The sequence below is a fragment of the Lates calcarifer genome, linkage group LG1, assembly GCF_001640805.2.
Source record: "Lates calcarifer isolate ASB-BC8 linkage group LG1, TLL_Latcal_v3, whole genome shotgun sequence".
In the NCBI taxonomy this organism is placed as follows: domain Eukaryota; kingdom Metazoa; phylum Chordata; class Actinopteri; family Centropomidae; genus Lates; species Lates calcarifer.
This window is the reverse complement of record NC_066833.1, coordinates 20,727,578-20,744,909: the sequence shown is the minus strand read 5'-3', so window position 1 is coordinate 20,744,909 and position 17,332 is coordinate 20,727,578. Positions and strand designations below refer to the sequence as shown.

Here is a 17,332-nt window from a genome sequence, read left to right as displayed (position 1 = left end):
TGAGCCAGCTCATATTTTATTATGACAAGGCAAACTCCATGCAACTCAGAGCCACTTCACAGCCCAGAATGCATTAAGTAGAATGATGGATGAACTAGGCAAGCACACAAAGCCGAGCTGGAGGAGGGAGAGATGAACAGACATACAGTACATTTTCTGTAACTAAAGTGGAATGTAACCTACAGCAGGAGCGAACAACGACTTAACTTTGTCACTGACTCACAATAAACATCTAGTCACAAAGCTGTTTTATGTTAGATTTGGCTTTACATGTAGAATTATACAACAAATATATACACTCTATACATGGTGCAAACAATGAAACCTACAAACAACACAGTGGCCTGGGAATATTCTCCTTGCAGATGGGCAAAAATACAAAAATAAAAATCTATTATAGTAAGTAAAACAAGCTCAGTTCAGAGTCCACCTTCCCACTTGTCACATCATCCTCATTGTGGCAGACTGAGTTTTCTCTGTTACCTTGATACCGTACTCTGATGCCCAAACTTTTTGGGACTTCTAATCCACGTTGACATAAAAAATTTGTTCTTGACCTTGGAAAAAGCAATTGACAAAACAAAATCAACACTTACTGAATTAATTTGGGGGGAAAAAATGATTAATTTTTAAAAGAACTTTGTAAATATTGGCTTTTACTGGCTGAATAAAGGCTAGCTGCTTCATAGGGGAACAGATAGGCAATAAACTGCAGTTGGTCTCAGTTGTAAGAAGCATTTTAACATCTTCCAGCTTGTTTAGGTTTACCTTTTTTGGGGGGTTATTTTATTTTATTTTATTTTATTTTTTTTATTCACACAGAGAAGGTAAATGATTTCAATGAAAACTCGAAAAACTTGCTGGAGGCTATCACCTAGTAACAAACACCACATAAACGAAGTTAGCTGCTAAAGCAGTGTGACTACTTCACTGACAAGATGGCAGCGCGTACACACGCAGCGGGCCAGCACTCTTCAAGTTATTATTTTTTATCTATTATTTTTGTTTTTTATCTAATTGTTTTTATTCTTTTGACTTTTTATATGTATCTATCATTCTAGAGCTGGTAAATAATGTTTCATTGTTTTTGAAACAGTGACAATAAAGATCATTTATTCAATTAAACAACTTCAGAGCCACATACTTCTCTCAGGAGTTAGTTAAGACCAGAATAAAGATAAAAGGAATATGAAGCTTACATCCATCATGTGACCATAACTCATGGTGGTGTTCACTGTCCTCTAAATGTGTAAATATGCAACTTTTTAATAGCCATATTAAATGTATAAGGTTGTGTACAGGTCGTTGCACTGCCCCCACGTGGCCAAAAGAATCAATTAATGGCAGGTTTAGGGCCCCATCATTCATAGCTACGCCCCTGTAGGTTTGGACTCGTTGTCATAAACTTAGTGCATCACCGAGAGTCACGTCTCCGGTGTATTTAGCTGCTCTGACAGCAATGATGTCCAAATTGCGTATCTCAAAAAATAAAGAGAGGCGTGGTAATGCACATCCACAGGATCACTCTGAGTCGTGATCTCCCTGCGTGAGCTACGTGTGTGTCATCTCTGACGTTACCGGCCCGCCTACATCGCCCTCTGTCTCCCCTCAGTGACACAAGAGACTCTCCAGCAGCTGCACGGCGGATCTGCGGGTAGAGAGCCGGTGCGTCAGCGGCCAGACACTACATCCGCTGCTCGGAACCGCGAGTCCCCCCCCCCCCCCCACTGGTATGGACACCGGAGGAGAGTACTGACCATCCCGGAACCATGCCTACTGTTCTCGGTGGCAAAGGGAAACTTTCCATTGTCTGTTTTCTGCTCCGATGCGCATATTCTCAGGTGAGAGGATGCATGGAGTATGGAATAGCCTACTTGTAAAAAGAATGAAAAGTTGTGATTATATGTGTGTGTAGAATACAGCCAGATGGTTCAGTGACATGAAGTTTGAATTTTTAGTCAGTCGCTCAGTGGTATTCTTCAACCACACCAGTGCAATGTCACCAATTTGTACATAAAATAGCTGCAGGTTATTTGTAAGTAGCTTTCTTTCAACAGTGGTGAAATAAAATAAGGTATTAACTGCTGCAGGGTTGTGCATTTTGTGCTCTGGTCTTCATAAAGATTCAGTCTGTGAATTAAAAGTCTTTAGATTTCCTTTAAAAACAATCAACACAGATGGAGGAGCTAGATATACCCTGAAAATGAGCATAACTTCAGTAATTGCAGATACTTTAAGAATGCAACAGGTGGTTAGTAGTGTAGCTGGCTTGAATGCTGCTTGTTGCAGGTGTTATGATGGGTTGTGGTTTGTTTGGCCCTGAGGGATTTCATTCATCTGGGTATTGCACCAGAGCTGCAGCCTGTGATGCTAGTGGGTATGGACGCGTGAAACACATTGCACATTATAATATTCTTACTAATGGGCCTGTAAGTGTGAACTGGTAAGCAGGCCTGACTTTTGCCTTTGCACCTCCATGGGGAGCTAAAATAACTGCCTGTCTGAGTTTGTGGTTTTTTATTTACTGCCTACGGCCTCATCACTGCCTTGTGGCTGTAATAATCACACAAATTTCTCACAGTGTTTTCCATCCGCAGGCCTAAAGTCCAGCCACTCAGACACTGACCTTAGTGAGTCATGCACGCAAGAAGAGGCAGTTTCAAACACTCACGCACACGTACACGTGCATGTACTGTGCACCACACACATTTTCTACTGTGCATGGTTGAACTGCACAGATGGCACTAAAGAAAAGAGTGGGCCATAGAGGTAAGAAGCAAATCACCAAAATCTAACTCCCGAATTAATGTGTGAGCAGCACCGTTCTTGGCTTTCAAGCCAACGAAGGGAATTTGTATTTTGAGCTGAATTTTGAAAAGGAGAGAAACATGGGAGAGGGCAAGAAAGAGAGAGAGAGGGAGAGGCAGAGAGAGGGAGAACGGGGTTGCCTAATGTGGATGGAAACAGAAAGTTGCTTGCAACAGTATCAGCATCCGTTCGATCATCTGCAGCTGTGATTTCTAAGATATGAGTCATCAACGTCCTCTTTAAGTTTCACAATTACTGTGCATGTGTGTGTGTGTGTGTGTGACTGCAAGGTTTACAGTAAAGTGCTGCTGTGTGAATGTTAGTGAAAAGGGCGGGAAACAGAGGGTGCAGAAGGTGATTATTATTTTAGCAATGTGCGTTTATATATGTGCATCTCTCTTTGTGATGGAGACTGAAATGTCAACATCTACCTCTTGAGCGAAGACTAGTGGAAGAAATGAATGAGTTCACACACTGTATGTCTGAGTTTATGTGCACAGTTTTATTTAGTGTGTCCTAAATTTGAATTTTAAATGAGATGCATGCTGCACCAACTTTGCTGTAATTTAGGTGCTCGAATATGGTTCGTGTGTACAGTCAATAATAACTCTTTTTGCAGGTGCTTGTCTAGTTGATGAATGAACTAATCTGTTGCTCTGAAATGTTACAAACCCACCAACCCCCCATTAGCTGTCAGTCCATCACTTCCTGTCACTTACCTCATTTACCCCTATACTTCTTTTTGCACAGGTAACAAGAAGCCAACACAACAGCTGTGCCAAAGATATTCTGGAGGTAAGAAACTGCATCAAATGTTTGCATTACTTGATGTGAATGACATTTTTCAAGTCATATTGTGAAGTGTGTGAGTCTGAGTCATTGGAGTTTTTAGATTCAGTTATCATTTCTTAGAGGGGGAAACACCAGCGGCATCCTATTATCAGGTTGCCGCCAATAATTATTTTCACTATCGATTAATCTATTCGCTTTTTCTGACTAATCAATTACTTGTTTACTCTATAAAATGTTGTAAAATAGCGAAAATGTCCAACAGTTCAAATCTGTTGAAAAAAATTTCAATTTGAAATAATATCTTAGAATCAGATGAAATAATCATGTTTATAGAAAACAGAGGAAAGCAGCAAATCCTTACACTTGGAAAGCTGGAAGCAGAGCCTTTTTAGTATTTTGCATGAATTAAACTATTACATGATGATTATAATAGTTGCAGATTCATTTTTTGACGATCAACCGATCAGTTAATCGACCAGTCATTTCAGCTCTCATCTTGCAGATTTCTTAGTCTGATCTCAGTAGCCCAGTGGTCTTCTATCTTCTCATGTCATGTTGAAGGTTTTATAGTGCAAATGGATGTCCTGTCACTAGCGTGGGACAGAGAGCAGGAGCAGAGAGGAGAAGAAGAGAGATACAGAGCATGAGGTGGGAAGGGTAGGAGGAAGATAGCAACACATAATCCACCTGGGAACCTTGTTGTTATTGGAGGAGGAAAGGGGTGAGGGCTAGTGCAGTGTCCTTGGTGACTAAGGGAAGAGAGATAATGAAGTGAAGGGATGAGCAAAGAGAGGAAACACTTGCCCTCTGGGGAATGGGAAGAGAGAGGAGGAGAAGAGGGCGAGAGAAGATTTCTGATTTAGCCAAGAAGATTGGTACCACTTTTATGTCTGTACGGTAAATGTGACGTAACAACCGGCAAGCTGGTTAGCTTAGCTTAGCATAAAAACTGGACAATGCTAACCTGCCTTTATGCACCTACCAGCACCTATTAGCTTGCAAGTAACGCTGCATCTTGTTTATTAAATTTGGACAGAAACCACCACCACAAAACCACACAGAAAAATAGAGCCGGGCTAGCTGTCACCCCCAGTTTCCTGCCTTTATGCTAAGTTAAGCTAACTGACTTGTGCCTGCAGACTTACATTGACAGATGTGACAGCGGTGTCGATCTTCTCATCTAACTTTCAGCAAGAAAGCTAAAAAGCACATTCTCAAAATGTTGAATGAGTCTTTTAAGACCTCAACAGCTCAGCTATAGTTACCACACAACCTGATGTGCACTCGGCCCACCACCCAATGACACACACACACACACACACACACACACACACACACACACACACATACGCAAACCGTGAAACATCAGAGCTGATAAAACATGACCTTTTCTGCAGCCTGCTCACTCTTTAAGTAACCTCATGCTCTCTCTCACTGAATGAGTGTTACACACATACACTGTACATTACACAGAGAAACCCCATGCTTCCACATTATGACCCAACTGAGGGACCAGATCATGCTAACACTATAAATGAATGGTACAAAATCAGCCGTTTTTGTCAGCAACCACAAGGCCTGGTTTGTCTTGAGTGTGACTGCGGGCAATCTAATCAGCAGAGATAATAATCAGAGCAGAGACAGTGTGCTGTAGATGCAGAGCTCGCTCCGTGTGGCTGGTTTCCTCTCAAGTGCCGTGCAGATTGAACGAATAAGAACAGGGGTACATTATCTTGATAGTCCAGGTGTATAATCATATATAATCATTGACATAGGCATAGAGGCATCAGTGACATGTGCCTGTGCACGTATTTGCATAGATAGAAACAGACAGTGTCACCCAGCTGTGAGCAGCCACCACATGCATTTGAAATAATTGCCTCTAGGTAATTCGCAATATTTCATTTATCATGTTAGTAAATACTGTCAGAAACTAAAAAGCAACCACACACACCTCTGCCAAGCTTACATTTCTTTTCTTTTTCTTAAAAAAAAAATCTGCATCATCTGATTTTTGACAAATACCTAAAATCCTGAATATTAAGGATTTATGAAAGGATGGAGTCAGACTAATGATTGAAGTATTATGGCCATAATAATGTATCATGCTGCTGTAGCACCACCCATAGGTGAAATACCATCAACTTTTGCAGGGTGGTCAGGCACCCTGATGTGTGTGTGCAAATTCAATTTGCTGCGTTTAGTTTACATGCTTCAACTCCTCAACTGCAGTCAAGAGCTGAATAACTAACTGAATAGCTAACTTTGCTAGGGTTATAGCTAACAGTACTTTTCATATTGGATTCATGTAATATCTGTAATTTACTTATTTTACCTAAATGTATTTAATTAGTATTAACGTTGTTTTAAAAACTGCAAAAAAAAAAAAAAAAAAACATCTTCACACAAGAAGATGCAACTAGCAGATGTTTGGTGTTTTCTTTTAATATTTTTTATATTTACAAGTGAAATGAATAATCAGTTATCAAATTTGTATTCAGTTCATTTTCTGTGAAATTACTTATACAGTCAAATTACACTAGTCTCCATTCAGTTCCCCATTGGACCACTTTTTGGAACAGATGACACAGGTCACAGCAGTGACTCAGCAAGGGCCTGTAGACTGAAAGTTCACTGTTTAGATACAATATCAGTGTTTCCTGCAGCAGCTCAAGGTTGATTGGTGGATGTTTCTTTTAGTTCCTTGTTGCACCGAGGACTGATGATTATTTGTTGTGGCCCGAGCCACCTGACATCTCTCATGTTCATCTCCCCAGGGCTGCCTTACATGTAACAAATGTTTTGATGAGGTGTCTCATGTTCTAGCTCTCTGATTGCACATCTTTGGGATTACCACCATTGAAAATTTCAACAACACTACAGTTAAATGATACTCAGATCTATCCTCCTGAAAAGCGTGCATTGCACAGTTTTTCACGTGGCTTTCCAAAGAGCTGTGAAACATAAAAAGATCAAATGGAGCAAAACGAGGGAAGATACCTTAAACGCCTGGAAGAAGATACAGCTAGCAATCAATCAAAACAAAATGACTGAACATAAGACTCGACACCACTGCAAAATACACACCCCTACTCCAAGCACGTACTAACACATCTCAACCTACACTAGACGCTGAGGCTGACCCATATTTCCACCCAGTCACACTCCCCCTGGTGGGGAGGAACTGTGCTGATAACAAGAGTCAGCTGTCAAATGAGCCGTATGTTTGTAAATGGGAGAGATAAGTAACTCCAAAATCAAAGCGAAATAATAAGTTCTGATGACAGATTTAGGATACCTGGGGTTTCTGTATGTGAAGATCATCACTCACACTGACATCTCACAGTTCACCTTTGACCCCCACCCCCACAGGACATGACTCAGTCCTGGCCGTCCCAGCAAGCCTTAGGGGGTGACCAGGCCCAACGAATCCTCTACAGCCCTAAGGTATGTGCATGTGTGTGTGTTTGTTGTTCATCATCATTCATTATTATTATGTTATTATTATTATTCAGTTATATAAACCCTTTTGTGGCAAGACGTCTGATTAATTGCCACCTGAATCTCTAACCAGACTGGTGGTGGTCAAGTTGCATTGTGGGTAACAAATGTTCCAGGTTTTGACAAGGAAGAGGAATGCAAGGCATGAAAAAGACAATATATCTGATTCTATATGATTCTGCTGCATTGAATTTGATCTTTTTTTCTGTTCATCGTAAGTCAGACAGTGTTGTATTGTGGTAGTGTAATGCTTCCAAGTGTTTAAGTCAAGATTTTCATGCACTACTTTTCCCTCATTTTCCTCCTGTCCTAAGGGTACAAAACAACCAACTACACAACACAGGCAAAGTAAGTGTTCACTGATTAAAAAGTTGGCATATCTGATTCTTGAAATAATTTACAATTGCTTCTCTATTAAATGTTTAATATATTATTTGTTGCTTGGTTTTTATATATGTTTTCTCTCTCTGTCAGGTCGGGGGGATGTTCAGCTGCGAATGACCCGTCACCCTCACGTGGCACCTCACAAATCGTAAGTCAGGCATGAGGAGACATGATCCCCCAGAGGTCATCAAGCCTGAACTGCAACTGTGGAATGCACATAACTGTGTGTTCTTAAAAAAGTAAAATTAATTTATGAACATGATCATCTGAACAGCAACAAGGAAAAGCATTAATGATGGAGAAAGAAAGTGAAGGGAGGTAGATATATAGGGGTCGGTCAGCCAACAGTGTGACTGTTTCAGGCTATGTAACATAAGTCAGGTCAGAGGTCAGTTAACAGTCTTGAAAGCTGTCAGTGGAGACCGATGTGCTTCTGTTTGTTCACTCTTTGCATCCTCTTTTTAATGTGAAACACATGTTCGGTAGTAAGCATGCAATGGTATGCATGTCTCACATTATCACTCAGCCTTTGTTATGTAATACAGCAGTTTTTCCACAGTTAACATTTCCAGAATATTTTGAAAAAGTCTTATTTTATACGATTTTTGTGACTAAAATAAAATTTTGTAATTAGTGAGTGATTCATAGTGTGAAATATTAAATCATTGGTCATCTTAAAACCTTGCATGCAATGTTGGTAATGCTTTTGGAAATTCTACAGCTTTGGATCTATGTTTTTGAAGTATAACGGGTTTGCATCCTTATCTTTATATAAGGTACAAATACACAATGTTGTTCTATATATAATCTATATATAAACTTGACAGTATCTTAGTTTGATATTATCATATTTTCAGCCTACAGAAACATACTGTAAAAGCATATTTGGGTTTTTTTGTATCAGCACAAGTACTGCGCTTATTAAAGTGATCATTTATCAAGCATGATGTGACCTATCCACGTTAAATTTCATCATTCAGTTTCTTCATCAGTATCACTAAGAAAATTCTGTGTTTCTGCCATCAGTTACAGTTACTCAGTAATAGCCTTCCCTGGCATCTTGTTACCTTACACTGCATTTCTGTTGAAAACCCTAATGATTAAAGATAAAACAGTGTGTCCTTTTTCTGACTGTCTGCCTGTTTGTTTACAGCATGCTTGCTGACGACCTGAAGCTGAGCAGTGACGATGATGACACTCAAAAGGTATGTAACACTCTGAGAAAGCCAAGAAAAACAAATCACTACGTTTTAAAGTGCTTTTAATGTAATATTTCCTTATTAGTAGTTTTGACCTAAACTGATCTTTATGCTATTGTGTGTGCTTGAGGAGGCAGGCCGTGTGAGAGAGCAGGGAAAGTGTAAGTGAAAGCAAAACAAAGACTATGACTGGAGTGTTTGGCAGCTCCTGCAGAGGGATGCCTGTTCTTCTGGTAGTGTTTAATGGTGTGCTCACACTGTATGCAGCTCAAGTGGCACTCAGGATAGAATTCCTTTTTTTTGCTGCTAGAAAGACATTAAGCAGCAGAGGTAACACGTCCAGTGAGGCAAGTTGTTCACTACACTACTGCTGCAGATGACAAGTTTCTGTTTTTGTTTTGTGTCCCTAAAGGCCAGTCATGAGTCATCTTCCTGGGGTAGACACAGGTAATTGATTACAAAATATTGTGTGCATATTTGTATTTGGGTTAAACCGTGTACAACAGTATCTGGTTGCCCGTGGGTGCTCCTCTCTGCTGTGTACCTATGCTGACCCCCTCTCTGATGTTTGTGTGTGTTTACTGACAGCCTGTCAGCACAGAGAGCACACACACATGGCAGGCGGATGAGACATTCCAGCTCAGACTCTTCAGGCTCAGACTCCAGTGCTGAGTCGGGCAGCAGCAGCCTTCATTCCCGGAGCCCGAGTCCAGAAGTTTACCCGGATCCTGTGTCGCCTGCCAACGTGCAGCCACCGTGCAACAGCAAGGAGGTAGCACTCAGCCCCCTCTTCTGCTCTCTGTCTTCTCTGTCTGCATCTCACTTGTCTGCCCCCTCCTCTGTTTGTATACCTTCGGGTGAATTCTCTACAGGGAGTGGTAGCCACGAGGCAGCTGACGGCAGGTGAAGAGAGGGACAGGGGAATGAGGAATGTTTGTGAATTGGAGAGGAAGAGGAGGATGGGGTAGGGGTGGCGGCAGAGAGGGAGGTCGAGCTTTGGGAATTAGTGCCTGGGTGTCATGTCAACAAGCTGAGTCTGAGAGAGGAAAGCCCTCAGGAGGTGGAAGTCATGAAGATTCAGGTTCACGTCGAGTTACCTCCTTTTTAAGACAACACCTCACAAGAGAATGTGGCCCACTTGCAGTCCATCTCAGATAAATATTGAACGGGTGATTTAGCCCTGAGGTGCAGAGCGTGGTTAGTATGATGGGCTTTTGGAGGTGAAGGGCATTGTGGGGGCTGGTCTGAGACGTGCGCTATGTGGGGAATGAAGGGGAAACCTGCTCCTCTTTCATGAATGGAAGGCCCTGTACGACATAGCGGACTGTATTACTAAACACGCACTACTTTGGGCCCCCATAGAGACCGATGCAGTGGAGTGTGTGTTTGGGTGGGGGGTTGGGGTGTTGGGGGGTGGGTTGAGCGTGAGTGTACACCATGTGTTTTTCATTTACGTGGAGTGTTTAAGTGTCTCCCAGGGAAGAGATGGGGGTTGGAGTTGTGAGCATCCAGTCCCAGGTAGCGAGAGAAAGAGGGAGGGACTGAAAAAAAAAGGGAGGGAGGGCAGCCGAGACGGTACAAGAGATGCAGTGTCTTCTCTGGAAAGAGGGCGAGGGATGTGGGGAAGGGGGACGGGGTGGAGAGGTGGGGGTCACTGTTTGACTTGAGGAGTAGAGGTTTAATTTAGCTCCTGGTCAGCTAAGAGGGGAAAAGAGAACGCGAGACAGAGAGAGAGAAAGAAGTTTGCTCTCCAGCCGTGAGTATCCTCTCTGTGTTTTGTTATCCGAGTAAAAACTCCTGCTTTCTCCTGTGCTGTTGTTCTCATTCTTGCGGATACCAAGCCAGTTGTTGAGCAAACACTGTGTGAGTGAGTCATTTGACATAATTGGATGGGGGGTTGAGCTACTGTAAGCACAGATGTAGACTGTGAGACTGTGTAGTAGGTAGGCTAAAAGAGGTTATAATGTCAGCTGAAGTTTCAGCTAAGTTTTTAGACATGAGTCATAATCCAGATTTGTCATTTGGGTTTTTGTTCATTTTAATAGCAGCTGAGTCAGCGATGTGCAGTAAATTAGGTGCATTTTAGACAGCTCCGTTTGAATGTGCAGACGTTGTAGTATGTGCACACTTGTTTGAGATATGTATCATTTCTCACGTGGTTAAATGTAAGTGATGCTTCATTCTCTGCTTGTGCCTTATCTCTTACTTAGCACACGAAAAGATGTGCACATACTTCACTACATTTATATGAATATTTACTGCTTAATTTACTACTTTACTACTCTATTAAATCAACTAGATTTTTCAAATGATCACCTTTTAAAATTATGGTGCATATGTTCTCTACAAAAATACACTTCTATTTATCAAGTAATTCTTTATCAATGTATAATTGAGTCCTAAGCCCTTGTTTTCTTAAAACATGTTAGAAAACTATGAGTGCAGCATGAATATCAGAATATTTTAGCCTTTTTCTGTGCAGATTTCCTGAAACTAAGTTTCAGTTTTCATAATTCTAATACTGACACGCAACTTATACTTGTTTTTAAGATGCAGTCACATCTTTAGCCAGGTCCATTTGAATTAAAAACAGGTTGACCTTGTCTTACAAACAGACTTTTTTAAAGAACCAACTATAGCTAGATTTGTCTTTATTAGATTGGGGCTTTTGATCTGTTAAGAGACTGAAATGCTGAAAATTCTATGAAACAGTTGAAATTAGCAGCAGTAAAATGCCACTTTTGCATATGAATAGATATAGACATAGCTTTAAGTGAGTCTTCTTGAAAACACTTGACTCAAATTTTTAATGTGTGAGTTTATGTACATTGTTAAAATATTACTTTTACTTTAGAAAAGGATCTATCTAGACTTCCTCCACCACTTCAAGTGTGTGTGTTAAGCCTCTATAGAAACAAAGATTTATTTAAATGTATCAAGTGTATGATTAGTATTTGTAGTTTGTGTCTCTCTTTCTGTGCTTTCTTGAGACTGATCGCCCTTCTGCTGCCCAGTGGCAGTTGGATAAATGGCTGAAGAAGTCGCGGAAAAAATCTGCCAGCAGTGACCAGGATCCCTCCCAGAGCACTACAGGACGCCTGCCTTCTTCCCACACCCAGCGTGCCCCATCTCCAGCCAGGTCCTGGGACAGTAATCAGGAATACAGCCCTAGTCAAAGCCCTATTCCCAGCCCACAGTTCAATTACAGCCACAACAACAGCCCCCTGCCTAGCCCTGGTTACAGCTATTGTCCTAGCCCCAGCCCATTCCCCAGCACTTGTCCGAGTCCCAGCCCCAGCCCGAGGCACAGCCCGATCCCAAGTCCGATTCTAAGTGTTTGTCCCAGTCCGTTTGGGAGCCCAAGAGGTAGCCGCAGCCCTAGCCCAGTACCTAGAGACCCTCCAAGGAGTCCAAGTCCCAGTTTACCTCCTTCAAGGGTTCGACACTACCCTGAGGTTCAGCATCAGAACCAAACACAACCTAGCCTAACAACTGATCCCCACAGGACAAAAATTAGGCCATGGATCACCCCGTTGCCTAACACCAACTCCAAGAACAAGCCCACAAATAGTCATCCTCAGCCAACTCAACAGCACAGACCCAAGACTCGACCCACACAGGTCCAAGACCAAAGCCAAAGCAAACTGAAGGCATCTGAAGTTTCTAACCAGAGTCACGGCCACAAATCTAGACCCAAGTCTAACTTTCATCCAAATTCTAAACAGCTCTCTGACACTCCCAAAGCCAAACACGCATTACATTTTGAGCAAATCCAGGGTAGCAGATCCAACCACAGCTCCAACCACAAGCCCAGACCTCCATTTCAACCCAGCTCACAACATAGCCCCACAAGAGCAAAGCACTTAGTTCCTGCTAGTTGTGAAACCAACGCTGGTCACGGTACTCATACCCAATCTACCTCTAAAGCTGCTATTAATTCCGGTAGTGGGTCGAACTCGAGGGCCAGTCCTAGCCTAAAACCTAGGACCAAGTCGTTGGAGGCTACAGTTCCAACTCCTGTGCATGTTAATCACACAAAAATATCTCAGAAGAAACCCCAAACTAAGGAACAGGAGGTGGACCGCAGAGGGGATCATCAGAGCCAAGCAGAGGGGCTAAGACACGAAAGAAAAGAGGACAGGCATAGGGAAAAACAGCAAGGAAAACAGGAGAGAAAGGAAGACAGGAGGCTGGCGGAGGAGCAGCTACTGAGACGTCCCTGGATCCAGAGTTCGGCGGAGGAAGAGGAGGAGGAAGAGGAAGAAGAGAGAGTGATAGAGAGGCAGAGGCGGAGAGAGGAGACAGCAAAAGGGGAAAACAGGAGGAGGAGGGAGCAGCAACACAGGCGTGAATGGCAAACAGCCCAGGCCAAGCAGAGACTGCCCACTAACACCAAGCGACACCACCCTCAAGACAACTCACACCACCAGGGGAGGGCAAAAAAGGGAGGCAGAAGTGAGGAGGAGAGAGATTTACAGCCAGACCCTTCACCTCCTTCGTCACGCTCCCCAACTCCTCACAGACCATCCTCCTCATCGTCTACTTCCTCTTCCTCCTCCTCAAGTTCAGATTCAGAATCTGAACATCAGGCTCCTGTCACCAAAGTTCCAGCAGACTCCACCTCCCACAAGAGACTCGCCAAGCGAGGACAACAAGGCCCAGGCAGGCCTGACGCCAACAGGCCGAAGGTGGTGCACCCCAGAGGACCCACCTCAGCCAATCCCAGTGAGGGGAAGCAGGGCGAGGGGAAGCAAAAACTCTATACCCTAGTCCCTTTTGGGCGAAGCGAACAGGCTACAGTGCCTGCCCAGCGAGGGCTTAGAAATCTGGTGGTGCAGATAGACCTCTGTCTTCTCAAAAGGGTCCCGGACAGCACTACTAGTTCCCCTGTTAAAAAACCTTCCTCCTCTCCCCCCTCCTCTTCATCAGCCAAGGACAAACAACGAGAGGCTATGAAACACCTGTATATACCTGAGACCGTGACAAAAGACAAAAGGAAACGCAAGGTAGACAACATGTACTGAATAGTTAATTTTCTTCTCTGTTGAATGTGACGTTTATCTGTACAAATTTTCATGCGTGAACATGAGGCAGAAAGAATCGTTAAAGGCAGGTTCTTCAAAGCATGCGTGTCTGTGTGTTGGTGTGTGACTAGCTGGAGAATGGTGTGTCGCCCAGAGAAAGCAAGAGGAGTCTTCCTAATGCAGGTGACCTCTCAGGACGCACAGAGTCGTCAGTTCACGCAGCCGAGCGCAACTTTGTGACTGAGACCACACACAATGGGTAAGTTAACACCACACGCACCTTTTTGACTCATGTATGTGCAATCTCATCATTTTATGCATTTGTGTCAATGCACATATGTTGATGTGTGTACTTGGCAGGTACTTGGAGGAGTACTTAGACAGCAAGAGGCCACTGTCTCCACTGTCTCCACTGTCTCCACTGTCTCCACTTTCCCACAGTCCCGAGTCCACCAAGCCTCCCACCAAAACAAAGACTTCAGCGCAGCATCACATCCACAATAACAAGAACAGAGACAAGAATAGAGATTCGGCTGTGAAGGTAAAACAAAGTAGCTACTCATGAAATCACCCCAGCTCCACTGCTTGCAACATTTTGGTTTAATACACCTCTTTTTAACCTGTACTCTCAGCCCAAGATGGAGGTGGAATGTGTAAAAGTGTCAGGACAGCCCCAGCCCACATCTGAGTCCTGGGGCCCTACAGGTCACAGGGGGACCGTGCCACATGAAACGTGAGCAATCATATGTAGAGCACGCAGTGTATCACTGCACACTGGTTATTGTTTGTAAGATAAAGACTCAGCAAACACATGGTTATTGTAACTTACTGATACCATACAACACTCTGGCTGTACTGCACTTCCTTCACTTTTCTTCATTTTGTCCTAGTCCACACCACGCTGAGTACTACTTACATGAAGCTAAAAGGATGAAGCACCGCGCTGACGCAATGGTGAGACCTTGATCTTTGATTGAAAATGAACTGTGAAACTAAATTGGCATGTTGTACAATTACTGAAGAAATATTTCAACATTTCGGGAAATACAACCATTTGCTTTTTTACTTGAACTAAGATGAGGAATTTAGCAACTGTTTAATTTCTCTGTCCAGTAAGTAGCTCTAGCTGTCTGCTAGAGCAGTGGATTTAACATACAGTATGCAAATGAAGAGAAAAAGAAGAGCATAGCCACATGGTTGATAAAAAAAAATACCTTTGATGGAACTACATTAGCCATTTCCCTCTGTGTCCAGTATTTGTGCTAAGCTAGGCTAAACACATCCTGTCAAAGACCTTCTCAGCTCATTAATGCTTGTTTTTTTTTTTTTCTTTCCCTATGTTGGGTTTTTTGTCCAGGTGGACAAGCTGGGGAAGGCTGTAAACTATGTTGATGCTGCTCTCTCCTTCATGGAATGTGGAAAAGCAATGGAGGAAGGACCACTTGAGGCGAAATCTCCATATACCATGTACTCAGAGACAGTGGAGCTCATTAGGTGATTGAGACATTTATGCAAAACGGTTAAAAGTTATTAGGATTTGGACACTGAGGAAACAGACTCATAAATATATATGAACTGCAGCTCCATTATTAACAGTCCTGTTTCTTAAGGTATGCAATGAGGCTGAAGAGCCACTCTGGCCCTGGGGCAAGACAGGAAGACAAACAGCTGGCGGTTCTGTGGTGCGTATGTCATCTCCTCTATTTATGCCACATCTCTCATCGTGCTGAAGGACCTGCATTTTGAGTATGATTTGTGGTCTGTCCAAGTCTCTTTGACTTGTGCTTGTGTGTCCACAGTTTCCGATGCCTTGCCTTACTTTACTGGCAGATGTTTCGTTTAAAGAAGGACCATGCCCTGAAATACTCTAAAGTGCTGCTGGACTATTTTAAGGTATATCTAAGAACAACAAGTCTGATTTGCCATTTACACAGAGACAGTTACAGAATTTTCTGGACAGTGTTTGGCAAAATGTAAACATCAGCATGACTTTTAGCCTTATTTATGGTGTCATTACAGAGCTCCCCCAAAGTGCCAACTACACCACCCTCTTGGAATGACTCTGGGAAGTAGGTGGATAATAACTTTATATTATAGCCTCACTATCCATTTGCTTCCATTCCACACACTGAAACTTCATCGGTCACCATCACTCTATTGTACATGTATTTTCACTCCCAGGGGTGCAGGAGGACCCCCGTCTTCGCTCTCACCCAGTGCCAAACACCTCAGACAGGGTTCACACGGGGGCAGCACATCCCCGTCTCTCATAAGCATTCCCCAGCGAATCCACCAGATGGCAGCAAATCACCTGAACATCACCAACAGCGTCCTGTACAGCTACGAGTACTGGGAGGTGGCTGACAACCTGGCAAAGGAGAATAAAGGTATGGAGGCTCGTCACATGTAGTCACACAGATGCATCACATGTATATGGTGTTAGCAGATTTACATGAAAATAAGCCACAGATGTCAAATGTATCTGACTTGCATTGACAACAGAGTTTATAAAAGCTTTTTTTCCCTTTCTCATTACAGAATTCTTCAATTACTTGAATACTTTATCTGGGCCATTGACTCTTCACAGTAGCATTGCTCATACAGTCCAATACACCAGACAAGCTCTTCAGTGGATACGCATTAGTGCCAAACTTAACTAAGAAGGAGGGATTTAGCCTAACCAGTTCACTGGATCTTCAGGTCTTATTTACGATAGAAGAGAAAAAAAACTCTGGATCTCTGTGCAGCTAACAGGACAGCACTGATGCCTACTGTCCTATGTGAAATGGGGTTGGATAAAATCCTATGGAGCCTGACATTTGTCATCCTCACAGGATGTTGGGGTACTCACCATCTGGGCCTTATCATGTGCAAAGCCTTCTGAAGGTGCAAACTTTGGACATCTCACAGATTTCATCATTGAATTCATCTGAAGAGTTGTGTGCAGCAAGGATTTCAAGCCTCTGATCATTTGCCAAATGTCCCATGGATCTCAAAGAGCTCATATACGAAGCCTTTTTCATATTTTGGAATTAATTGTTATCCAGCAGACCATTTCTCTGGGGCCAAAAAGGAGAAGATGCTAAAAAAAAAAAAAGAAGAAGAAAAAGAAAAAAGGACCAACCAATCAAATACCACTTTCTCCAAAGTAGAACACTTGTCTGCATCTATTGCCAATGAAGGTTTAATTGACTCTTACTTTGAAAATCTCTAATATTTTCACTTTTATGTGTTTTTACTGTGCAATATTTGATGGATTATCTGTTTTTAGAAAAAAAGAGAAAACACATGAGAATAAAATGTTGGCGAGACTAGTTGCCAACATTAAAAGGTTGCAAAATGTTTTTTGTCCTTTTTTTTGAGTGTGGTTATGTAATTGAATGAAAAACGAAGTTGAAGAGGTCATCCAGATCTCCTCTTGGTAAGTTCACTTTCTTGGGTCTAGTTCAGAAGTATGCGTTTTACATTTCCATCTTCTATGATAGTGCATTTCATTCCAAGCAGCACAGATTTCTGGGCTTGAGGCAAGAGGAGATGATGCACTTACAGCATGAGTGACACAGGAAACAGCATCGCTATCAAGGTGAGGGTCAAAACATTCTTCAAATCATCAGCTCATGATAA

The 17,332-nt window shown here is 42.6% G+C and overlaps 1 protein-coding gene across 5 annotated transcripts; it reads left to right on the top strand.

Moving 5' to 3' along the window:
* Nucleotides 1–1,593: 1,593 nt before the first annotated feature.
* On the top strand, nt 1,594–17,048 carry aff3 (AF4/FMR2 family, member 3). Of its 5 annotated transcripts, XM_018702311.2 has the most exons (20): nt 1,594–1,841; nt 2,598–2,769; nt 3,559–3,603; nt 6,973–7,047; nt 7,416–7,449; nt 7,576–7,633; nt 8,639–8,690; nt 9,097–9,131; nt 9,273–9,456; nt 11,675–13,690; nt 13,840–13,967; nt 14,069–14,249; nt 14,341–14,441; nt 14,599–14,662; nt 15,066–15,202; nt 15,319–15,390; nt 15,508–15,601; nt 15,728–15,777; nt 15,890–16,095; nt 16,247–17,048. In XM_018702311.2, the coding sequence occupies exons 4-20, from the start codon at nt 6,976–6,978 to the stop codon at nt 16,366–16,368; spliced, it is 3,606 nt and encodes a 1,201-aa protein (XP_018557827.1). In that variant the 5' UTR covers nt 1,594–1,841; nt 2,598–2,769; nt 3,559–3,603; nt 6,973–6,975; the 3' UTR covers nt 16,369–17,048. The 5 variants fall into 5 exon arrangements, with proteins under 5 accessions (XP_018557827.1, XP_018557825.1, XP_050928082.1 ...); XM_018702309.2 differs by lacking the exon at nt 2,598–2,769; XM_051072104.1 differs by lacking the exons at nt 1,594–1,841; nt 2,598–2,769 and adding an exon at nt 3,052–3,162 and having other exon boundaries at nt 11,699–13,690.
* The last annotated feature ends 284 nt before the right edge of the window (nt 17,049–17,332 follow it).

Bases quoted from the DNA above. Each gene is read 5' to 3' on its own strand.
- aff3 (XM_051072092.1), top strand. From the start codon at position 3,070: ATGTGTGTGTGTGTGTGTGTGACTGCAAGGTTTACAGTAAAGTGCTGC. The intron at 3,163-3,558 runs GTGATTATTATT...CTTTTTGCACAG, and splicing joins GGAAACAGAGGGTGCAGAAG to GTAACAAGAAGCCAACACAA. The intron at 7,048-7,415 runs GTATGTGCATGT...TCCTGTCCTAAG, and splicing joins GAATCCTCTACAGCCCTAAG to GGTACAAAACAACCAACTAC.